This window comes from Cavia porcellus, unplaced genomic scaffold (assembly GCF_034190915.1).
Source record: "Cavia porcellus strain 051 isolate PalLab524CR breed Dunkin Hartley unplaced genomic scaffold, mCavPor4.1 scaffold_1, whole genome shotgun sequence".
Classification (NCBI taxonomy): Eukaryota; Metazoa; Chordata; class Mammalia; order Rodentia; family Caviidae; genus Cavia; species Cavia porcellus.
This window is the reverse complement of record NW_026947484.1, coordinates 139293883-139319837: the sequence shown is the minus strand read 5'-3', so window position 1 is coordinate 139319837 and position 25955 is coordinate 139293883. Positions and strand designations below refer to the sequence as shown.

At 35.5% G+C, this 25955-nt stretch overlaps 1 protein-coding gene across 2 annotated transcripts in view; it reads left to right on the top strand.

Annotated features, from left to right (window-relative positions):
• Positions 1 to 25955, top strand: part of Wars2 (tryptophanyl tRNA synthetase 2, mitochondrial) — an 85135-nt gene that overhangs the window by 38809 nt on the left and 20371 nt on the right. For both annotated transcript variants that reach the window (XM_063256353.1, XM_063256364.1), the window contains exons 2-3: positions 8851 to 9108; positions 25386 to 25466. In XM_063256353.1, the coding sequence (XP_063112423.1) occupies positions 8851 to 9108; positions 25386 to 25466 (339 nt within the window). The remainder of the gene's footprint in view (positions 1 to 8850; positions 9109 to 25385; positions 25467 to 25955) is intronic.

Genomic DNA, 25955 nt, shown 5'->3' with positions numbered 1-25955 from the left:
AAACCTTTCAGAACTTTCAGTGAAAACACACAGATGACTGTAGCATTTCTGCCATATGTTTACCACCACAGCCCTTCAAACATTCTAGTTCGGTCAGGGCATTGAAATTCCTGTGACTGAATAAGCCCCTCAACCTCAGGCACACCAGGATTAGTGGTTGCCTTGCCTACTTCTGCACCCATGCAGTTAGGCTAGGCTGCTGTCTGCATGGCCGAGTCACCCATTCTGCTACCTGCAGCCACCTTTTACTCTAGTTGACATTTCCTCTACATACTCAAATAGGCTCTTGAAATTCTCATGTTCCTGCATCTTCAGGTCTTTCTTGTATTAGCACTAAAGCATGCTGTAATTTTTCCTATTTAAAAAAAAAAAAACTTATTTGGGGATGTGGCTCAGTAGTGAGGCACTTGCCTGGTGTGCATAGGGTCCTGGGTTTAGTGCCCATCAAAACCAAAAAAAAAAAAAAAGAAAAGAAAAATCAATCATAAGGCACTCTAGCAGCCATCTGAAGACACTGTCCACCAGTAAATAGCCCAGGTTGGGAGGCAGAGGCAGGCCTTGTCCCCTCATGCACTCCAGCAGGCATCAGAAGACACTGCCCGCAGGTAACCAGCTGGGTAAGGAAGCAGCAGCCAGCCCTGCCCCTGCACACACTCCAGCAGCCATCTAAAGGCATTGCCTGCGAGTAACCATCCCAGAAAGGGAGGCAGAAGCAGGCCCTACCCTCTTGCGTACTCCAGCAGTCATCGGAAGACACTGCCCACAGGTAACCAGCTCTATAGGAAGGCAGCAGCCAGTCCGGCTTATGCGTACACCCCAACAGCCATCTGCTCCAGATAGCCAGCATGGGCTGGTAAAACAGCAACTGGTCCTGGACCAGCACACCCAGTGGCCACCATTGGATACCTGTAACCAGCACTGGCCAGGAGAACCAAGCAGTCATGTTCTGGAGAAATTGTAGCCAACATAGAAAGTACCTGGAACTTCACTGCCCGCTTGTTTGGAAGAACCTAAGAAAATGTCAAGAAGAAGCAGAAGGCAGTTCCTGGACTCCAACCCAAGCAGAGCATGTCCAGGAGATGAAAACATGGAAGAGATCGAGAGTCACACACCTGAAGTTTCTGAAGTGATGGCAAATGAAGTAAAGAGGCAACTTCATGAGGCTATAAAAGAAATTAGAACAGAAATTCTACCTCAGGTAAAGGAAGAAATGAAAAACATAATAAAAGAATTGCTAAGCATTTCTAAAAAGACATAAATTTTAAAAATAGAGGTGCATAAGAATATGAGAAAAACCATGAATGAACAATATATGAGAGATTTAGATTAACGTGGTACTTTGTTTGTTTGTTTGTACCAGGGATAAAATTCATTACCTTGCGCTTGCCAGGCAGGGACTTATGTCACTGAGCTAAATCCCCTGCATAAGAGAGATTTAGAATGCTTGACACAGATTCAAAGAGATATCCAGGAAATTAAAAACTCCATTGAAAGTTGGCAAAACTGCTTAAAAGAAACTAAAGATAGACTTTCAGACCTTGAAGACAGGTGTGCAACTTGTGATCATGAAATGAAAGATCTCTTAAAAATAACAAAGAACCAGGAAATAACAATTCAACAACTGCAAGATGATACAAAGCAAAACAACTTAAGAATAATTGTCAGTGAAAAAACAGGAGTCAACACAAATGACATTAAAATCCTATTTACAGAAGTAACAACAGAAAACTTTCCAAACATGGAAAAAGGATGTGGTATACAGATAAGTGATGCTTATGTAATTCTAGCTAGGCATAATTGAAATAAATGTATACCCAGACATATCATAATCAAGATTCCAGAAATTCAACATAAGAACAGAATATTAAAACCTGTTAGGGAAAAGAGATAGATCACCTATAAAGGAAAACCATCAGAATCATGACAGACTTCTCAACATAAACCATCAAGTCAAGAAGAGCTTGGAGTGAAATATTTGAAGTCCTGAAAGAAAAGAACTTCCAGCCAAGATTGATGTAACGTGCAAAACTATCTTTCAGAATTAATGGAGAAACAAGATATTTCCATGATAAGGAATAACTGAAGGGATTCATGAACACCAAATCAACCCTACAAAACATACTGAAGGACATTCTAGAAAGAGATAAAAAAGATCATGGTTCCAGGAACAATGGCAGAGGGGAATCACCAAGCAGGGCAGACAATTGAATGGAGGGGAAAAATAGGCAGCCAACAACAGGAAAATAGCATGGTAGATACGAGCAAGTGCATGTTGATCATAACCATTAATGTAGATGGCCTCAATTCACCAATTGAAAAGAAACACAGGCACAGTGGATCAGGAGACAAGATCCATCAATATGCTTTATTCAAGAAACACATTTAACTCAAAAGGAAATTCATAGACTAAAAGCCAAAGGAGAGAAAACAATGCTCAATGTGACAGGGAATCAGAAAAAAAGTAGGGGTAGCTCACCCATCAACCACAGAATGGATAAGAAAAATATGGCATTTCTATACAATGGAAAGCTACTCAGCTATAAAGAAAGATAACCTCAAGGCTCTTGTAGGTAAATGAATACAATTTGAGATCATACGTGGGTGAAATGGTTGAGAGTCATGTGAGTGAACTTCGTGTTGTCTTCCTAGTATGAAAAACTAATGGAGTTAGTGGAATCCAAAATGCACAATAGATGTTATGAAAGTGAAAGGGAAGGAGATGTCTGGAGAGAAAAGGCAGTGGCCATGGTTAATCCTGTTTTGAAATCCTGTGTTGTTTTCATTGTTCTTTTTAGCTTATTTTTATTCTGTTTTGTTTTGTTTGTTTTTATCATATTTGATGGAATGGACAGCTGTTTCAAAAATTAATAAAATGTGTTATAGTAGCCATTATTGATTTCTAATTATCTTGTTTTGAAGCCCTGTATTGCTTTTGTTTTATTTGATTTTATTTTGTCTGATGGTTTAAGCAGCTACTTTGAAGATAACAGGATGCATTATGGTAGCCACTGTTGTATTCCTGCTGTCTTGTTTTGAAGTTCTGTATTGCTTTCATTGGTTTGTGTTGATTGGTTTTATTCTGTTCTGTTTAATTTGATTATGCCTGATGGTATGAGAAGTTATTTTGAAGATACCAAGAGGCATTATGGTAGCCATTATTGATTTCCTTTTATCTTGTTTTGAAGCCTTGTATCATTTGAGTTTTTTTGATTGACTATCCTGTTTTGTTTTGTTTGATTTTATTATGTCTGAAGGTATAAACAGTACTTTAAAGATAACAAGATGCCCCTGTTGTAGCTACTTAGGGTAGCCATTGTTGTATTCCTACTGTGTTGCTTTGAAGTCCTGTATTGCTTTCATTGTTTTGGTTTTGATTGCTTTTATTTTGTTCTATTTTGTTTGATTTTATTGTACATGATGGTATAGGAAGTTATTTTGAAAATAGCAAGAGGCATAATGATAGCATTGTTGGTTTCCTTTTATCTGGTTTTGAAGTTTTGTGTCACGTTCATTGTTTTGTTTTGATTATCTTTATTCTGTTTTATTACTTTTGGTTTTATTCTCTTTGGAATAAAAAATTAGTCATAAAAGCTGAGGATACAGCTCTGACTATACATTTATCTAATGCTCTATCTTAATTAGCACCCTAAAAAAAAAAGAAAAAAATCAACAAAAAATGTTTCAAACCTATAGCTCCCTCAAAATACTACCCCATTTGGATTCCCTTTTATAACAAAACCTTTTGAGCAAACTGTTGGTATACATTCTCCAATTATAATTCTCCTTTTCCCCATTCTTTGTTTAATCACTTTAGGTTTTTGTTCCCAACATTCCGCAGAAATCAGTCCTGCCACAGTTTACCAGTGATCTGAAAAATTCTCAGACCGTTGAATTGTAAGAAACAAACTTCGATTGTATTGAAGAGAAATAAAAGTAAATTGTTCAGTGGTAAATAAGTCATACATGGCAAGCATATGACACTTACTGATTTAACTGAGCAAATAGTTATCATTAGGAATTGAAAATATTTTGCACGTATTTATATAATCATGTTTAATTTAAGTGATATGTTAATTTAAGTTTCATCTCCTTTGTACTAAAACTAAAAAATACCTACAACTTAACCTTAATTATATCTTATGGTATATAAATTATACCTCAGATTTTGTAGGTCAGGCAGTACTGGAGTACTGATTCCTGAGCTACATTCCCAGCCTTATTTATTTAAGTCTTAGAAATTAACCCCAAAACTTCCATGCATCCTTTTTTAATTGTTCATAATTTTTATGAGTATATTTTGCACATAATTATTATACCCATTGTTGGTAGTTGGTACATGTTCATAACCCATCTCAGTTCTTTTTGCTTCCACTTGCCCTTCTCCTTCTGTCCTTCTCCCCTATGTGTCTATATCTTGATGCCCTTCCCATTTGCAAAACATGATCCTTTAAACTAACCTTCAACTAGTGCTGGTCAAAACCACTTGCCTCAGCCTTCCCAGGAGTTGGAATTGCAGCCATGTGCCACCATACGTAGCTCAATAAAATTACCTCTGTTTATTTCTTGTTGTTTAAATCAGAGGCTTGCTATGTAACCCTGGCTAGCCTAAAACTTGTACTGATTCTCCTACTTCAGCCTCCTGAGTGCTGGAATTACAGGCTTGCCATAAAGCAGTTTTTATATAATGCACTTAATGTTTCTTAACTGCCCTGAAATGGTGATATATGCTTTCTGGGAATCAAACTTCCAAGATTTAATATTTTCTCATTTTCTTCTGACAAGGACACACTCACTGAGGTGCTGTGTGATAGGGAGAAGAAAGACGTGAGGGAAATAAGCCAAAGAGATATTTAAGTACCCCCATCCAAAAAAAGGGATAATGGGATTTTTCAATTGCTTTTCAGTGTAGTAGCTAATAACACACCTACTATCCTAGTCCGTTTGTGTTTCTATAACAAACCACCACAGACTGACTAATTTTATAAAGAACATAAAATGATTTTCTTAATTTCTGGAGGCTGGAAGTCCAAGATCAGTGTGTCAGCATTTGTGTCTATGAGGCTGCTCTCTATGTTTTGTTCAATTTTGAGTAACTATGTTGTTGTATCTCGGAGGAAGGAATGCTATATCTTTACATAGCAGAAGAGACGGAAAGCCAAAAAGAATGAATTTTCTCTGAAGCCTTTTTTTTTTAAAGGGCATCAATCCTAGTCACATCACCAAAGGCCCATCTCCTACACTACCACAATGGGGTATAAGTTTCAACAGGCATTTTAGATAAGACAGTATTCAACTTGGGCAGGAATGTTGGATGTTGTGGTGGGCAGAGCACTAAAGTTCTGGATTCAGCATCTCAGCAGTTCACTTTCCTCTTTCGAGAAGTAAGGAGTTCAGGAGAGTGGGGTTGTTTAATGGCGGCCAGGCCAATAAGAAAAGGAGAAAGAGCCCAGAAATAAGCACACAGATCCAGATTTGACTCACTTGCCTGTGAAGGTTATTTAGCCTTGAAACATCTTCCGGTAAGGATGGCACAGTATGCATAAGGAAAATGGATATACAATTCTTAAATTTTTGAAGTAGCTTAAATAAGCCTATAGAAAACTCTACTTTAAATTGTTTATTTTGCCCTGCTATTTTAGAGCATAGAGTTAAAATGGGGGTAATGTATGCTGAGGAGTGACAGTTTCAAAAAGTATTTTTAATTTATATATAATTAAGAGAACAAATAGATTTACAGAAAGAAATGTCCACTACAATCACCTAGTAACACTATTGATTACTTTCTTTTTTGCAATTTTTGATAAAATGCCTTTCTTTTAACCAAAAGGCATGATGATTGCTCAGTCAAGTTTTTGGTTTACTCTTGACTGTGGTTAAAGCAAGTGTGATCATTGGACAATTACCTGCGGTTAGGTAGAACTGGACTTTCTAAGAAAACAGACACTTTAGTTGAAGTTTTGGTTCTTATTACTATGTTGAAGTTGAAAGTATCTAAATAGCTAAAAGGCAGCCTTGTTTTTATGTAGGTTATTTGGTTTTGGGAATTAAAGACAAGCTGTCTTGAGTGGATCACATTTTTTTTTTTTTTGCCATATTATCAGTTTTTCAGTTGCTTTTGAATATCATTAAAATTAAAAATTATAAAGTATATGCAGTGTCTTATATAGGAATAGTTTTGATTATGTTTTGAATTAATAAATCTGTTCTACCTTTGATTCAAGCAATTATCCTCTCTTCTGGATGATACCAAGTCCCAGAACTGTTAGTAGGACTAGTTCTAAAATGAACCCAAACATGCACTGATTGAAAGTGGTATTTGTTAAGGAAATATGCCTGAAATAAAAAATAAAGACCTGTTTTGTAAAGTACACCCACTCTGTCCTCTTCCTTGGGATGGAACTATAGTCTTTCCTGTGAGTGAATGCCTATGGGCTAGTCTTAAAGCTGTTTTCTTTGTGGTTTGTCTCCTGCCCACTGGGAAGCCCATGCTTCTTTCATTTTCATTCTTCTCCAACCCTAACGCTTTTGAACACAGAACCCCCATCCTCCCACCACCTAAACTCTGCATTCCAACCCTGTGATCTCATGGTACCAGGCATATCTCCCCTGCCATGCCGCCAGGCCGCCTGCTGTCTCTTGCAGGGGGAATAGACAGGAACATAAACTCACCCTAGAAGAGCAGGATGCTCTCTGTATATTTTTAAGGCTAGGAATCCAGCTCCCATTTAGAGTCTGTATTTTTTTAATAACTGCTTCAATATTGAACAAAACATTTTTTGTTGCTCCTATTTCATGATAATATCATTCCCTCTGCACTGATGTATAGAATCTCAGAAACTGGAGAAATGGAAAAGATGCATTAGGTCATGTCTAGCCCTTTCCCACTGGTCACAATTCTTTTTTCCCACAGTCTCTCCTCCTTCTAGTTTTCTCAAGAATTTGTTTCCTCCATTTCTCTTGGGGAATAATTTCTTAGGAAGAAATTTTGTAGAAATACTCATTTTTTTTTTTTCAACTTCATATGTCTCATCTTTATAACCCTTTACGTTACCATAAGCAGTCCCTCTTCTTTCTGAGTCAAGTATTTCTGGATGGAATTTTTTTCGCTTCCATTTACTAAGTTCAGAGTTTGTTTTTCTGCTCTGTTTTTTCTTTTCATCAGTCAACCCTAAAACCCATTAATCATTTTTACTGTACTGAAAATTCCTTTGCTTATTCCCATATCAGGAATCCAGAACTTGTTAGGATCCCTGGGTGCTGAAGGAAACCTCACTAATATGTGTACTCATTCTGTGCCCCCCTCATTCTCATCCCCCCCACATCCCCCTCCTTCCTTTCACCCCTCCCTCTATTCCTCCATCCTCTCTCTGTTTCCCCTCAATTCTCAATTGGAAAGTATTTTTAAAATAGTGTTTCTAAATTATGATTTGTTAGTTACTTGAAGACTTAGTGAAAGTGTGTGTGCATTTATGATTTTGAATGGTTAGATTATATTTGTTCTCAGGTACTTAAACGATATTTCTCATATCCTCAGAGCTGCAGATCTGTTGGGTCTCTTCTTGAGTGCTTGGATCAAGTACAATTCTAGACCATGGAACTGTGACGAAACATTCTATTTTAGAAGTGTTAGCGGACTAGGCAGGAAAACAAATGGCTATTTGTACATTTGGAGTTCCTAGGGACGGGGAAGGGGAAATTTTACATGATCTTGGCACTTACATATTTGATGTTGGTTATCTTTTGGGAACTAATGTTAGACATAAAGATAAAGCCTTAGTATGCTCTGTGGCTTCTGGGAAAGGAAGGCCCAAGGTGGTGGTTCTGAGGAAAGAATATGTAAGCCTCAGTGTAATTCCACTCAAGAAAACTTCAACAGATTTTTTTTTCCTTGACAAAATGACTCCAGAATGTATTGGAAAGTATGAAGGGCCAAGGATATATAAGATAATCTGGAAGAAAAGAAGAGAAGAAGATTCAATCTACTAGGCCCCAGGACTTATTTAAAAAGCAGTATGATTCTGCCATAGATTTAAACAAATAGACCAATGGGATAAAACTGAAAGAACAGATTCTTGCCAGATTTTTGATGCAGCAATTCTTTAGGACAGAGATGACATTCCAGAGTAATGATTTTCCAAAGATATTTAAATAAATGATATTAGAATGATGAAATGTCTATATTAGGTGTGTGGGTGGTAGGAATTGATTGCTTACCTCATACCATATGCAAAAGATGCTAAATGAATACAGACCAAAACATGAAAGATAAAACTTTACATGTCGACACATATACATGCTTTCTGTGTGTATAAGTGTGTATATATATATATATATATATATATATATACTTGTACATATCTTCATGACCGCTGGATAGTGAAACATTTCTTCTGTGACATAAAACTCTGTTTTCAAAAGTTACATATTTGACTGATAAAGTTAAGAACTTCACTTCATCAAAAGGTAACATAAAGAGAAGACAAGTTGCCAGAGCATGAGCGAACACATTTGTTATACATTTCTATGACAAAATATTAGTATCTATAATATATGCAAATTCTTAAATCAATAAATGACAATAATTTGTTATACATTTCTCTGACAAAATATTAGTATCTATAATATATGCAAATTCTTAAATCAATAAACAACAATACAATCTGAGGAAAAATCACCAAATAACTTGAATATGTTCTTCACAGAAGTACAGATATCCGGTAATCATAAGAATCGTTTGTTTGGGGCCGAGGATTTAGCTCACTGGCATAAGCGGCTACCTTGAAAGCACAAGGTTGTGAGTTCCATCCCCAGTAGCAAAAAAAAAAACCTGTTTGTTTTCCTTTTTTCCAGAAAGACAGCATGGAGCGAGTGTTTTCCGGTATTCAACCTACAGGAATCCTCCACCTGGGAAATTACCTGGGAGCCATTGAGAGCTGGGTGAAGTTACAGGATGAGTATGACACAGTGCTTTACAGTATTGTTGACCTCCACTCCCTCACTGTCCCTCAAGATCCGACCGTCCTTCAGCAGAGCATCCTAGACATGACTGCTGCTCTCCTTGCCTGTGGCATAAACCCAGAGAAAAGCATCCTCTTTCAGCAATCTCAGGTTAGCTTCTCAGATTACAACTGAGAACATTTTTGTTTTCACATTAGTTAAAGAAAAAATGGAATGATTCCAACAGCTCTTTTTCATGACCTTTACATTTGAGGATGATTTCACCAAATGTCATTATTTCACTTTAATCTCTTATCCATAACCATATCGTTAAGTATCTTCATATTTTATAGTTTTTTACTTTCCTTGTACTATTCTCCATAAATTTATAGTCCTTCATCTACCAAGAAGTTGTATCTCATCAAAATTTATAAACTTGAAACTATTTTTTCTATATTGAGTTGCACTTAATTTGATGACTTCCTGCTGTTGACTAATCTCCTTGATCAAGAATAGGATATAGTGATCAATTGTTTTACATAATTCTGGTGTTGCTTTATTGGGTATTTTTGTTTTGGTTTGGTTTTCTGCTCAAGAAATATTTACTACAAATGACTTTTCAAATTCAGTTTCAGAAAGCTCTAATTGTTTATGTGTTTGGAAGGCCTTTTGGATAATTCCCATTGTTCATTCATTGTATAATAGTTTTTTGAAAAGATTTGTTAAAATAAGCTGGGAAATTGGAAAACAAAGTCCCAGTGTCTTGTGGCCAAACCAAGAAAGGCTTCAAATCAGAACAAAGCAAAAATATTTGACTTATATCTTTGCTCTAGATGAATCAGTTCATTCTTGGACAGAATCAGTTCATTCTCTGGCCTAGATATAGGACAATGAAACATGATACAAATTCTAACTGGATCAAGCCCACATTACGTATTTACTTTAACCTGAAGCAAAAGAATTGCTTTCCTTACTCATAACCATCTACCATTATTTTAATGTATGTTTTATTACCCACAGAACTTAATGTAACAATTCATACAAAGCAAGTGATTAAAATCTATATTATAGGGTCAAGGTGTAGTTCAGTGGTAGACCGTTTGCCTGGGATGCACAATGCCTGGGGTTTGATTTCCAGACTGCAAAGTGTATACATGCACATATGCACACTACATGAGTTATTGTCAAAAATGAATGAAGTTATCAATTTGTTTGTTGCTAGCATGTAGATATTTTGATAAAATACTAGAATATAATCATTAAAAGGCCCATAGAGGTAATTCACTCCAAGTATTTTTGTTTTGGTTTGGGTTTTTTTGGTCAAGAAGTATTCGCTACACATGACTTTTAAAATTCAATTTCAGAAAGCTCTAATTGCTGTCAAGTTCTTGCTTATATTGGGCAAACATCTGCCTCTCCATGATTTCTACCCAGTCATTTAATTTCTGCTCTCTAAAACTAGACAACAAATTAACTTTTCTACACATCTGTTCTTCACATACTTGGAGACATTTGTTATATACTGTCCTTACCCTGTAAGTTTTATCTTCATGTTTGTTGTTTCCAATTCTGTCTGTCTCAGTCACCCTACTTTAGAAGCATTCTCACTTTCTCTCTGAAAGGAATCTATCTCTGATATTTCATGAAATAAAGTTTATTCAAACTCTTTGCATTCTCTCTGACATGGGAAGGTGCTCATCATCACAGTCATTTGAATCACCTAATGCATTTTGCAAGGCACATCATCTTTATTACATATAAGCAATCCCCAGTCACCCCTTGTCAGATGGCTTTTTAAGTAACTTGTAAATATTAACAGTTTATGTATAGTCACATTCAACAAATGTACTGTAAACTTACTTCTTCAGAAATAGTTACTATATTATAATATGAACAGTTATAGGTGTGTTTTCCTTTGTAATGAATCTTTGGTGGTGACCTCATAAGATCTAAAATTCTCAGTAATTGATGGTGTACTTCCATATGGAACACTGTTGTACAAAGCAGCAGTTGTGAAAGAGTAACTCACAGTGTAAAAGACTTTGTATAGGCCCTCTCATAAATGAGGTTTAAGAAAATTTACCTTCCATTTGAATGGTGCCAAGGAGCCTCACAAGCTCATTGATTCTAAGAAGGCTGAGGTTGTAGGTAGCAGAGCGCAGGGTGTGAATGTTGACTGGCATGTGCCTTTCTCCTCTGTGTAGGCCTGAGGCTGCCTCACAGTTACCTTCCTGCCATTCCTGACTTAGCTCTGTTATATGGAATTTTGAATAGTCCACCAACAAACTTGAGGGAAGTATTCACTTTGCATATATCTCATATGTTCCTTAAAGCCAATCTAAAAGGCTTCCTCAGTCTTTTGGACTACAAGTCATGCTTGATCGTGATCATTTCTTTCCTTTTTAATTGACAAATAAAACTTGTGCGTTTTTATAAATACAACATGATGTTGGTATATGTATACATTGTGGAGTGGCTAAATCAACCTCAAGAATACATAAATTACCTCAGGGTTTTGTAATGAAAATGTTGAAAATCTTTTTGATGTTGACTATATCCTGTTATGGTATACAAAAAGCTTCTCAAATTCATTCCTATGTTTGACTGCAATTTTATATCATATCATTTCACCAACACCTCTCCATTTCCCCTTCAAATGCCCCTAATAAGCCACCATTTTACTCCTTGTTTCTGTGAGTTCAATTTTTGTTAGATCCGACATGTGCTCTGTATGGCATTGATATTTCTGTGCCTCATTTTTTTAACATAATTTTCTCCAGGTTCATCCATGTTGTCACAAATCATAGGATTTCTTTCTTTTTAAAGACTGAATAGTATTCTATTTTGTGTGTATTTATTTATACCGCATTTTCTTTATCTATTCATCAGGTGATTAACATAGGCTGACTCCATATCTTGGCTAATATGAATGATACTGAAGAAATAATGAGAATACATACATCTCTTTGACATAGTTTTATATCCCTTGGATATATATCCAATAGTGGATTTATGTGGTATCTCTGTTTTTAATTTTCTTTGAAACCTCCATACCATTTTCTATGATGACTATACTAATTTATAGTCCCTAACAACAAAGAAGAGTTTGTCTTTTCCCATGTTTTCTTAACACTTATTATGTTTTAACTTTTTAATAATATTCGTTCAAACAGTGTGAAGTGGTCAGTCTGTGAATTTTCTAATTATGGAACAGAAAAGAAATTAATCAGCATTTTTAGATTTATAAAAAGTTTGATGTCACATTTATTAGAAAACTAATATTTTAAAATTATTTTTACCCAGTCCTTTGATACGTGTGACTTTTTTGTTAATCATCAGAACAGACACAGGAGTTAGATCTTACTATTATCTTTCTTTTACTCCTGATTAAATAAAGGTATAAAGAGGTGATTATGACTCCACCAGATCCACAATTAACCCAGGCCAGGCTTCTCTGGACTCTGGGTATGCTATATGATACTTCCCAGGCTGTGGAAGCTTGGATTTCACAAACGCTCTTTATCCCTGTAACTTATTAATTAGCTGTCTGGAGTTATATACCTTGAGCAATCCAGGACTCTTTGCTTTTCCCCAGATACATCACTTTTATAAGAAATACTTATGGGGTGGGAACCTTATTCTGCCCCATGCCTGCCAACCTGCCCAGTGCCTTTGCCTCAGGAGGTCCTGGCAGAGGGACAGTAGTGATCTCCAGCCAACTGCAAGGGGATCTTGCATTATTTCTTGCTTGGACAACTGAATTTCCCTTTACTCCTGTCTTACTGTTACAGAGTGGCAGTTCAGTCCCTAGGTGACAGTGATCTTTCTACCAGAAATGCATGCATACTTTGCTCCTGCCCTCACATAAAAAATGTAATCTCAGTTTATCTAGAAAGGCCTTCAGCAGTGAAATCTCAAAGAGCATTAGACTACCATTTCTTCCACTAAATCATGAAGCTATTTTTATCATCAGTTTATTTTGTATTCATATGATTGAATTCAACTTCTTTATCAGTAATTGTTTAAATGTTGAAGAATTTTTTCTGATTTATTTTGAGGAAATTTGATAAATTAATCACTTATCCACATTTTATAAAGTGTTTTTGTTAGTTACCTTATATTGAGGATTTTGTTGTACATTTAAACCTTTAATTGATCATCAAATATGTCACAAAGAGGATAGGAATTTGAAAAATTATTTTTCTTGAAATTTTGAAAGTAAATGCCAGTTAAATTAATTAGACCTGTACCCCCCACAGAATTATTTGTAAGTAAAATGAAGATTATTTGAAATTGTGTGTTAAAGAAAAATATTGTTTTATACTATTACTCTGGTTCTACAAGTTGGATGTTTTTTAGATTCCACATATGATCTCACTCTTCTAACTGTGTTCTCATTATTTTTACATTTATTACTCTTTTGTATTTCTAAAATTACATGAATTTTTACAGTGTATTTACTGCGAGAGTATAAAGACAATGTTCCCATATGCTGTTCTTGTGGATCAGAAGATGCCTGGTAATGACATGGAGTAGGGAAGGAATTCAGCTGTGGTATAATGCTGATTTTACCAGTAATGTGCATCTCCTAGCCTCTGTGTTCATTCTTAGCATTCTGACTGGAACAGTTTAAATGTATTGAAGATTTTTCTCATTTTTTTTTTTCTTTTTTTTTCCCACTGGCTTATAGTCATAGTGCTTCCCCTAAAGTATGTTTGCCATATGTGGGAAATTTTACAGACTCTGTTCTAAAAGTTTGTGTGTGTGTGTATGTGTGTGTGTGTGTGTGTGTGTGTGTACGTGCATCTGTGTGTGTGTTTGGCAGTGGTCTCTGTTTAAATGCCAAAGTCAATGGACTTTAATGTCCAGCAGGCCCGACTGCAGATATCTGAGTGCCACAGATATCTCTGAGGTACAGATCTTTGAATCCTTCATTGTTACTTTTCTTACAATCTAATCACCTTACAGATGGAAGATAAAAAGCTTTAGGCACTGATTTTTTGCTAAGGCCAGAAAAATGACAGTTTAGACCATTAGCCCTCATGTTACAGAAAGTCCAAATCAGTCCAGGGAGGAGAATGGGAACTGCAGTTTTGGAATGTGGCTTTGTTCTCTAGTTAGAGTTATGTTTTGTTTCCCAGGAAACTAAAATCAATAATAATGATAAATAAGAGGGGAGGATAGAGGAATCAGTTTCTGAATGGAGGCCAAGGGAAGTGACTACATGAATCTTGGCTCTCTATACACAAACAGGAGTTATACCTACTCTATTGTTCCTTGTCTTAGAATGTTAAATGAAGGTCTAAGGTTGGACAGAGTCTCCGTTGACTTTATTTATCCTGGTAATTAAAAAATCGTATTTGAATACATGTACTTTGTTGGGTTCTCAAAATTGTTAGATATCAAAAAGAGGTCCACATTTAGCGCATAATAGAAAAAAGCAAAGAAATGCCTGCAGACAGTGATGGACTTGGGAGATGATGAGAAGTTAGAAAAATGATTATGTAACCAAATCTTCAAGTAGTTTCTCTCTGCAGTTTCCACTCATACCCTAGCACCACTTGTTGCCTAGATTATTACCCCTGGGTGACCTGATGAACAGTGATGGTGTTTTTGTTGCCTCTATCCAGAGGAACAGGTCATAGCTTGATTATATCTTCAAAAAATATTCTTCACTGTGGAAGGCTGAGGCAGGAAGATCATGATTAGCCTGGGCACTTTCGTGACTTAGCAAGATCCTATTGCAATTAAAAATAAATAAATAAATAAATGCTGCAGGCAAAAGCTCTGGGTATAATCCCTTGTACTTTGAGGAAACTTGGAGGGAGATTTCTGTCAAAGCAGTAGTGGAAAGTGTACGCTTTAGAACCAGATAGATTTGGCTTCAATGTCACTATTACCTCGTCTTCACTGTAACACAGTGGACAAATTACTAAAATTTTCTGAACTGTCCTTTCAATGTCTATAATAAGGACTTAACTAAAATGATGTATCATCCTTGGTAAATGCTATCTTCACATGACCTCACTCCACTGTATATATACTGTACTTCCCTATCAGGCACACTGATGTTGTAAGGATATAGATAAAGGTAAAGTAGGATTAAAAGATGGAGATCACCTAGCATGGTGGTGCAAATCTGTAATCCCACTCAGGAGATTTAGGCAGGAGCATTGCCCAAGGCCAGCCTGGACTATGTAATGAGACCCTGCCTCAAAACAACAACAAAACAAAAACAAAAACAAAAAAATCTAAAAGATGTAGATCAAACTAATGACAATACATCTTCTTATCCTCAATAATAAAATATTTTCAAAGCTGGTGGGTGTAACTCAATGGTACAGTGTTTGCCTAGCAAGCATGAGGCCCTAGGTTTGGTCCTCAGCACTGCAATAAAGTAAAATAAAATATGTTCAGAAGACTTTCTTGGTGACTTTTTTTTCATTTGGAAACCTTTTAAAGAACTATTTTGGCTTTTAAAGAACTATAGGTAGCTATACCACTAATCTCTGTTAGTTCATTCAAAAGAAAAGTTTGTGCTTTCATTATTTGATTGTTTGATCTTTCTGTTTGTGCCTAAATCTTATAACTTGAACAACTGCTTCTAAGATAACAATATGCAATATATTAATTAGTGTTAATTTCCTATTATTTTTTGAAATTCTGTATCATTTCTATCCTTTCTTTAGTTTTGCTTTTTTAAAATAAATATATTTTAACCATTCAGAAAGTATAAATATAAACGCCTTTTGAAGTACTTTTTGGCATACTTGTTTTACCTTTTTGTTTTTTAGAAAAAAGAAACATTGTAAATATAATAGGAACTTTCTGTATAGCTCATTCTAATCCTATTCTGCTCCCTGCTTCCTCAGTTGTATTCATGATATTGATTTAACATTATCATTCACACATAAATGTTGCTTTTTCATATGATATGACCATAAGTAATCTATATTATTTCTTCCGCATTTTTACAACTTTCTGTAAATGGCAGCATACTGTATATCTTCCTGCATCTATATGATCTGGTTACATGGTACATGCCTTGAGATTTGTTTGTTTTAATTGCTATACAGTATTATATTGTCTGGTTATGTAACAGTTTGTTAACCCATCTTCCTTGCCAAGGATCTTTTGATTTTTTTCCAACATTTTGTTAGTGCAAAACATATTACAGTGGGCATAGAGGGAAATACCTTTTGTGCATGAATGAAAGACTTTAGCTGTGTATACCTAACAGCAGAATCATGAGGATGTATGACATGTAGATGTTACCGCATTGCTCAAAAGATTGGAATTTGATTTACATTTCCACCAACAGGAGAATTCCTGTTCATCTAATTGCCAGAAATATTGATGTGTTATTAAATATTTTACTTTTCTCATTATAGTTGGTAGACTATCAGCATTTTCTTGAAATCTGATAAAGTTAAATATTTTCTTTAACCATTTTGTTTTCTTCTATGAATTATTTGTTTATATCTTTTGCCTATTTTTGAAATTTTCTTACTGATTCACAGAAGTTCTTTATGTATTCTGAATCCTATGCTGTATTTAACTGGTGTTTTTTAGTGCTGTTTTTTGTTGTGCCTAAGTTTTACTTCCATTTCTTTTTTCAGTTTTGCTTTTCACATTTAAAACTGAATTATGTAGACCTCCTTACAAATTCCAACCTATCCACAGACCCATCAGGAAAATCTCCAAGTGTGGGGAAGCTGGTCTATACATAGTGATAGGTACATGTTTTCTAAAATTCTGAAATCACTGGAAATGAAAATGTATCAGTACCGATCCCCGTTATCCACTATTTTATTCCTTGAACTGCCACTCTTGTTTTGCTACTTCTTGATGAATTTTACTGGAAGACAACCGGAATTTTTTTAGAGGACAAATTTGGTTTTATGGCTCTCTCTCTTGTATCTTGGTGTTCTATTTCATTACTTCCACTATCTTTGTTTTATTTTCTTTGAAATGTCCTTCTTGTTACTTGGTAACTTTTAAGCAGCTAATGTTTTTCCCTTTATAGCTTGCCTTTTCACTCCTTTGGTTATCTTTTTTGATGCAGAGAGTTTTAAATTTTGATGTGATACGAAAGAGAAAGAAATACCTTCATTATTTTCTTGGACAAATTTAAATAGAAATTTCATGGGACAAATTTAAATAGAAACGTACTGAAAATGTAGCTTTTATTTAAAAAAAAATCAGTTGTCTACCATCAGGGTCTAGATATTTTCCTTCAAGTTAGCTAATTTTAGGGAGATATTTGTAGTAGATTGTTATTGTTCATAATTACTCATTTTCATTTTCTGTAAGGGTAGAAAACAGGTCATTTGTGGTCTCTGTTATCATAGCAGTTATCACCACCCCTTTTTTTTTGTTATGTTGTGTTTTGTTTTGGGGAACAAGGTTTCAGTGTGTAGCCCAGACTAGCCTAAAACTGATGGCAATTGTCCTGCCTCAGCCTACCAAGTGTTGGGATTATAGGCATGTACTACCATGACCAGCTACCTCCCTTTCACTTCCTAATTTTCTTTATCTTCTTTCCCCTCTTTCTCTCCTTTTCCTCCTCTTCTTTCTTCCATTTCCTTTTCTTCTCATTTTAAAATTTCACTACCATTATAAAATGTAAAAAATCTCTTTTAGCCCAGGAACTGAACAGAAACTCTCTATAGACTTGACATGGTCTGAAAGCAGTATTTAGTAAGCTTTATGTATGAGGCTGTCTGTCCTAGCCGTGGCCTTGCGACTGACACAGCACCCTGTGTGAGAAGTTTCTCTTCTTGCCGCGTGGACATAGGGATTGTCCATATGACTTTTCTTTTAGTCAGAGGAAGGCAAATGGGCATGATATATAACTTCTACCAGCAGAGTCGATGCAGTATCTTGTTTTCTTTTACCTTCAGCTCAGGTGTGCCCTTATAGCTCTCCTGTTGGTAGCACATCATGGAATCTTGCCTTTTATTCATTCAGTCATTCTGTATCTTTTGATTGGAGAATTTAATCCATATATTCAAGGGTATTAATTGATAGTAAGAGTTTACTGCTGCCGTTGTATCGCTTGTTGTTTGGGTTTGTAGCTTGCTTCTTTTCTGCCCCTCTCTTATTTACCTTCATGATTTGATAATTTTCTGTAGTTCTCTTTATCATTTGCAGATGTTCAAGCAGAGTCTTTCCATATTTACTGTATTTATCTTGTCTTTCCTCTGGCATAAGCATGATATTTTCCAAAAAAGAGGTTTCTCTTTCGCTTTGGATTGTGGAATGAAAAGATATATAAAGCAGTTGTAGCCAATCTATAGGTACCAATATGTAATGTAAATGAGAAAGACTCAATTTCTACCAGCTGCTTAAATTTGGAGGCTGTTTATTACCTAGTATATCCTAGCAAAATAGATGAATGTAATGCTATAAGTAAAGCAAAAATGTATAATATATACATGCATATACAATAAAGAACAAAATTTAGATAAAAATGAATTTTTAAGTCAGGAGATTAATAGAAGAAATTTATTTAGCTTTGGAAATCTTAGATGAAGAACAAATTCTGGAACCCCAAGTGTGTACTGGCAGATACAAGTACAGCAAGAGGCAGACCAGTTGAAGACAGTGTGAGCTTATCACTGATACAGAGTTCTTTTAATTAAAATCAGATCCTTATACAAGGTTCTTGTTAAGGGGATTTGTCATGGGGATGATAAGAGTCTAATAAAAATAACTCAGCATGAAATTGCTAGTTTCCGAGAGGAAACAATAAATGGGAATTTGTGAGTCTGAATAGTCTTCCAAGTGTCCTGACTAAAATTTGTACGACCTGATTCCTGGCAAGATAACATTTATGTGCGAAATAATAAAATTCTATGGGGCACCAAAGTATCTTGGAGGTTAGATCCAGGAATTATGGAATCAGATAATTTCTTGAGTAAATGTGATTGCTACCTAGCAGCTATGTCTTTTGAAATCAGTGCTTTCCTGTACTCTATTAATTAAATATTTTTGAAAGTTTTTTTTAAAAATGTAGTGAAATGCAGACAGTTTATTGTAGTATTCAGGTCCTCGTATCAAGGGTATATATTATTAAAATCTTGGCATATTTGTTTTGACTTCCTTATATAAAATTATAGACAAAGTTGAAGGCCCTTTTATTTTTTTTAATTTTATTTAAAAGGAAAAAGAGAAAACAAAACAAAACAAAACACTGTAAGGCTACAAGTAATACAGAACTACAAAAAAAAAAAAAAAAAAAAAAAAAAGAAATCACCAGTTAATAGATTACACATTATCATCTTAGAGATAGTTGCTCAAATCACAGGATCAAAGCATACAAAGTGGACATTCAAACAGTGAGACTGCAAACAGTTGTGTTCAGTGATCCAACCAAAAACATTAATATGGTCATCTAACACACCTAAACACACTTGCAATTGTATCCTTTAGAGCACTTTTTTTTCCTCTCTTTTTTACAACAAAATTTACACATTTTGGGTTTTATTACTCTCATAGTTCTAATTACTTTTTTTTTGGAATAGAATAAAATCAAATATGACAAAACAAAGCTGTCAGTCAAAACCAAGGATAGATATAGCACATGATGTAAAAACAGAGTATAAGGTTATCAACAATGGTTACCATAATGCCTCTTGCTTCCTTAAAAAGAATTGTCTATCTCATTAGGTATTATAAAGTTGAACAAAACTGTAGAGAACAAGACCAATAAAACCTAAACCTTGTAAACATTACAGGACTTCAAAAGAATATAATAGTCAAACAAGAATGGGCATCATAGTGAATCTTATTGCTGAAGTCTCTTTTAATTCTTTGACTTGGTTATTGTCTCTGCCTTTCCTCCTTACATTCCTCTCCTCTAACCCTAGGTACCTACAGTCTTGTGTTTGGTGTATATTAGTCTAGCTCATATTTTTGCATTTATTTTCCAGAAGCTCATATTTTACATTTGTAATAACATGAAGAATATGAAATATTTTTTTGTTTTATTGCTTGAAATTTTTTTAAAATGATGCATTGTAGTATGTTTTTCAATTTTTTTCTCATAGAATAGTATGTTTTGTGATTTGTGTTTATACATGTAAATATATCTCATTTCTTTTGTATGTTATTCAGTATGCCATTACACTACATTTCCCATTATGTATCATGTTTTATTTAGGCATTTTTTTATTACTAAAGCTTTAATTTTATTCATGCGTTTATTTCTTAAATATTTAATGAACACTATATTCTAAGTATTGTGCTAAGTATTCGTGTTATATCATGAAAAAAACAAAACTGAAATATTTGCTACTGTAATACTTACATTCTTTTAGAGTAACAAAGTAACCACAATGAGTAAGTCAAATATAAAGTATATTAGAAGATGATAAGAGAAATGGAGACAAATTAAGGATAATTAAGGGGAACAGATTGCTACTTCAAATAGTGTGGTTTAGATAAGCCCCCATGACAAGGTAGTATTTGATCAGATGTAAGGTGAGGAATTTAACCAGGTCAGTGCCTTTGAGGAGAAAATTCTGTCAGAGAAAAGAGCCATTTCAAAGCTTCTGACATGGTAATGCATCAGTGTTTTCAGAGAACTTGAGGCCAGGACACAGGAGAACAGGAGCAAAGGAGGAGATTCCAGAGTGGAATTTGAGTCACTGAGGTAACAGTGTTGAATGGGAGGAGATGCTCATGCCTGATTTCATAGGCCACTACTGGACTTGGCCTTGTACTCTAGGGAAATGAAAAGTAAGTTAAGGATTTTGAACAAAGAGGTGATATAATCTGCGATACCTTACTTGCTCTGCTCTTAGTAGACCATAGGGAGGTGGAGAACAAGGAGACCACTGAGGAAACTTTACAGAATGCCAGAGGAAAGTACTGATATATCCAAGTCACAGTTGTAGCAGAAGTAGTGCAAAGTGGTGTGGTTCTGACTGTGTTTTTTAATTGAGGCAGTAGTATTTTCAGGTAGATTGGATATGGAATTTGAGAAAAGAAAAACATAGATTGACACAAAGTTTTTCCCTAGCTACAGTGAGGACAGAGTTTCCAACCACAGAGATAGGAGAGCTATAGGTCAAGCACGAGAGCCCTGAGTCAAACAGTTCATTGTATTTTTGTTTCCTTTCATCATTAAAGATTTTTAACAAGATTCAGAATGGCTAAACATAAAAACCTGATCTGACCTGTGGACCAATCTATGGGTCTCACCTGGAGAGGGGGTCGGGGATGGGGGCAGGGCAAGAGAAAAGAGAGATGGAGACAGGATGCGATTCCAATCGAGTCTCGTTTATTTTTAAAATGGCTACAACTTATATAGGGTGGGGGGCGGGCCAAGGGCAGGAAGAGGTCACAGAGTGTTATCTGATAGGTCATCATCACATCCAGATATATGACGTAAGCAGGAGAGGATTATGGGTAATGTAGGCGGACATGAGGATCATGGGAAATGTAGGCTGACACACAAAATGCCCTCAGGCAGGAGGGGCAGGGCAGCAGCAGCTATTCGAAGCCGCTCCCTACCAAAATCCTTTATAAATTAAACTCCATTAAAAATAAGAATATGTCTTTATTACATTTTGGGATGGAGGATCTTTGGTTTGCAGATATGTTGAGCTCAAGATGTCCAGTAGATATCCGCATACATGCTGAATACACAGTTCAATGCATATGTTTGGAGTTCATCAGAGAAGCCTGGCTGGGGTATCAATTCTGAAATCATCTGTTTTATGGATTTTATTTAAAGCAATGAGTTAACACAAAATTGAAAAGAGCATGTATAAAAAAGAATCTAAGTAAAGAACCACTAAAATTTGAGTTTTGGCAATATGATGAAGTCAGGGACAAGAGAAAGTACAAACAGTAGTAGGATACTAAAAAGAAACTGATAAACTAGGGAGAAAAACTACAGTCATTTAGCGTCTGGGGTTCCACCTGAAGAAAATGTATCATGGTGGAAGGATATAATCACTTATGTCATATGATGCTGAACATGTCAAGGAAGATGACAGCCTCTCCTCTGCTGTGAGCATAAATGATCATAATTGAACAGTTTTAGTGCTGTGGTGAAATGAAATCTGCTGGGGTGGGTTGCGTAAGAATGGTGTGAGGGAGTCTCAAGCACAATGCAGCTGTGCTCTCTCTGTGTCTTACATCAGTGATGAGAACCCATTCTCCTTACTAACAGTGTTGAAAGGTTCTGGAGTTGGATTTGACTTGGGATTATTGTTCTTCAAATTTTCCTCTTTCCTGTATCTTCAGCAGCTCGCTTCCTATTTAGTACATAATGCAAAAGATCTAGTCAACCTTAACAAACTTTTTACTCAGTAGATCTAGCCAGCCTTAACAAACAAGCTTTTTACTCTCTAGCTGTGTTATGGTTTGGATCCAAAATATCTTCCCAAAAGACTTGTGTGTTCTGAGGTGGGGCTTTCAGAAGGTGATTAGATCCTGACATTGTTGTATTCATCACTGGATTAATCCATTGATGAGTTGATAGTTGAATGAGCAATTAGCAGGTAAGGTCTAGTTGGAGAAAATAGGTCACTGTGGGCATGTCCATGGAGAATATATCTTTATCTGACTGTTTCTCTTCTCTCTGTTTCCTGGATGGCATGAGTTGGGCAGCTTTTGTCCATCATCCTCTTCTACCATAGTTTGCTCCTTGAAGCTAGTTGACCATGAACGGAAACCCCTGAACCTACATATGGCTTTCCTTGTTTAATTTAATGGTGTCAACTCTTGTGTTCGAGCAATGGAAAGATAACATATACAAGCTCCTACTAGTTGCCTTATTCTTAAAAAATAAATGTCTTACACATATGATAAAATTGCATAAAACTAAGTACCCCCACATAGTGAATACATGTAAAACTGGTGAAATCTAAATAGTGTAGATGGATTGTATCAAATTCAGTCAACATCCCTGACTATGATATTAACATGTATTTATTCAAGATGTTACTCTAGGGGAAAGTGGGAAAAAGGTATGTTGACTCTAAATATTATTTCTTACAACTGCATGTGAATCTATAATTATCTCAAAATAGGAAGTTAAAAGTATTTCTAAAAATTACCTACACAGCAGTAATAATAAGCATAATATTGGCTGTTTACTATGTGTTAAGTATGCTTGTAAACACTAAGTGGATAGTATTGTTAACCTGACTTTACTAATTGCAAAACTGAGACACAGACAGCTTAAGTCACTGACTCACAATCTCTCAGCTAATAAATAGTAAAACTGCTGTTCCATCCCATGTAGTTTCACTCTGAAGACGGAACTCTTAACCACTCTGCTGTGTTCTTTGCTCATCTGTCTTTGTATTGCATCTTCTAGTCTTGTTCTTAATCTGATGGTAATTTAGATTCCATCTCAGTTACTCATTTGAAATTGCTTTTGCCTGGATCAAGAGGTCAGGAGCCAAATCTAATGGCCTTTTTCTTTCTGTGAGCTTTGATAGAGTTAATGTATTCAACAAATATTTACTGAACACATTCAATGTGCCAGGCTCTGTTACAGGAATAACTGAGACTGGCAAAATGTAGTATAACTGAAGAATGCACTTGTTACAGCCAAGAGGGTCAGAAACCTTCAGTTCTTTTCTGCTAATCACTGCTGACTTGTTTGTGGATGATTAGTGATCCAGGTTGCTGTCCACTCCTTTTGTTCTTCTGTGGATGAAACAGATCTTATGTTTGTTTGTGACTTCATAACATAAGGAAATACTATATTTATATACCTATGACTTTTGCTTTTGCCTTCTTGAATATAAAGATAACCAGTTTTTGAAATGCTACTTTTCTTAAATAATCATGAATGATGAATTATGAAAAATTATTTGCCTTTAAACTTTTACCTATTTTTCCTGTATGAAAATAACTTGAACTAATTGGATGTTCTCTATTTTGGAAACAGCAGGAACATCTCTGCAGAATATTAAGTAAGTTTCATACCATATGGCCAAATAAAAGGCCACTCCCAGTAAAATACTTGTTAGCAGAAACATAGTAATAGCTCTTTGTCTATCACCAAAGCTAAGCATTTGAACCAGAGATGTAAGGAAGGAACCATCTTGTCTCTTCCACATATCCATGGTTATTTTCTGTTTTCATTCCTTTCCCCCAACTCTGTAAAAGAGGGGAAAAAATCTTTACATACTTCTTCATGCCAAAACGTAGTGTTTGTTGGATTACTTCCTATGGGAATGTATTTTTCTCAGTGATTGAAACTAACTCTAATCCTCTTGCTTACATCCTGGGTTACTGTTTTTGTCTGATAGTTGTTTGTTTACAGCAGCAGTTAGCAATTTACTTGGACATTGCTGTCAGAGTTACTGCCCTCAGTGAAGCTCAAATGCCTCTTGGAAGAAAGATGACAGATTCAGCCTAGCAACTTGCTAAACTTTAAAAGTGATTCCTTGTCAAACATGTGAAAAACAACTCTTCCCGCCTTATAACTTCAGGGGAATAAAAACAAGAAACTATCTTACACCAGATGGCAGTGTAATAGGCCAGTGCTGATTCAGTTTCATTCCTTTTGCAAAATCCACAAAGAAAACATTTGGGGCCACTTTGCAGACTTGGCAACAGTCTCTGGTTTTAAGGAAATCATATGGACACAAAAAAGCCACAGTTAATGAAGAGCTAGGAGTCCCCAAGACCCAGAAATGGGATGCATAGAACTGAAATTGTAGGTCATCAGTCAGACCATGGCTTAGACCCAAGAATCACCCAAGTTGTTGCCAGGCTTGGTTATTTGACTAAAGTTGATTTAAACAAAAATGAATTGGGAAAAGTTTATATTTTCTATTAGAGCTCTTCTATTTTAAAAAAGTTAAAAGAGGAAATGAAGAAAGAAGAAAAAGAGGATGAGGAAGAGAAAGAACTAGAAATTATAAAAATACCCTTTGGAGTGATGGGATGATAAAATTCATTCCTAATTTTCAAATCTCTCTAGAGCTAAAAACTTCAATTGTTAAGGTGAGTGATATCCCACCATTTATATGTAAGACATTGTTACTATTTTTATATGTTTAAAAGCTGATTAAAAAGAATCTGCTCTGTGTGTGTGCACGCGCATGTGCACACACGCGTGCACACACACACATTTTCTTAGCAAGCTTGACTTTTTAAAGATGCATTGAATGCCTTAGGACACAATCAAACCCCCTCAGTAAGGTGTTGTAATAGCAGACTTTGGTCAGTCCTTTCCTGGTATATTGTAAAGAGAATTTAACACAAAATTGGAGCGTATATCAGTCATCTTTTACAGTTTCTTTACCTAAAATTCTATCATGAAGCACTGCTAAATCTCCTTTACCTGTCCTTATTTTAATAACCTTGACTTGGAATAGTCTCAGACACTTAAGATTGTACATATTACTCTTTAGTTTGGCTTATATGCAAGAAATTATTGGTCTTTTTGTTAACATTCTATCTTACTTCTGTAGGTTTCTGAACACACACAATTAAGTTGGATCCTTACCTGCATGGTCAGACTGCCTCGATTACAACATTTACACCAGTGGAAGGTAAGTGATTAATCAACAGAAAGGAAGCCATTTTCTACTTTCCTTTTATTATTCTGTTAGGTTCTGGGAATCCTAAGTCTACTTTCCTACCTGCTACCCACTAATGGCTAGTGTAGCGTCTTTCTCTGCTTCAGGATATTAAGTGGAAAATGAAAGAGTGCAACATTCCTTCTAACTTACAAATACTATTAACTGTATTTTCTTACCTGTCTTGCAATCAACTTGGTGATGATTTTGTGCTTACCACATTATATTTAACTTAGGCCATAATTTCTTGATTGAAATTACAAAATTCAAACCCCAAAGTCCGAATGTGAGCCCCAAAGTTGCTTCTCATCCTCACTGAAATAACTGGCAATCAGGCAAAAACATTTTCATTGTGGAGAGAAGAGAAAATATATTTTATTTAACATACCTAGTGTAGGCAAGATTTCAAACTCAGAAAAACTACGGCTCTGTTTTTGTAAGATGTTCAACTGAGAAAGATAA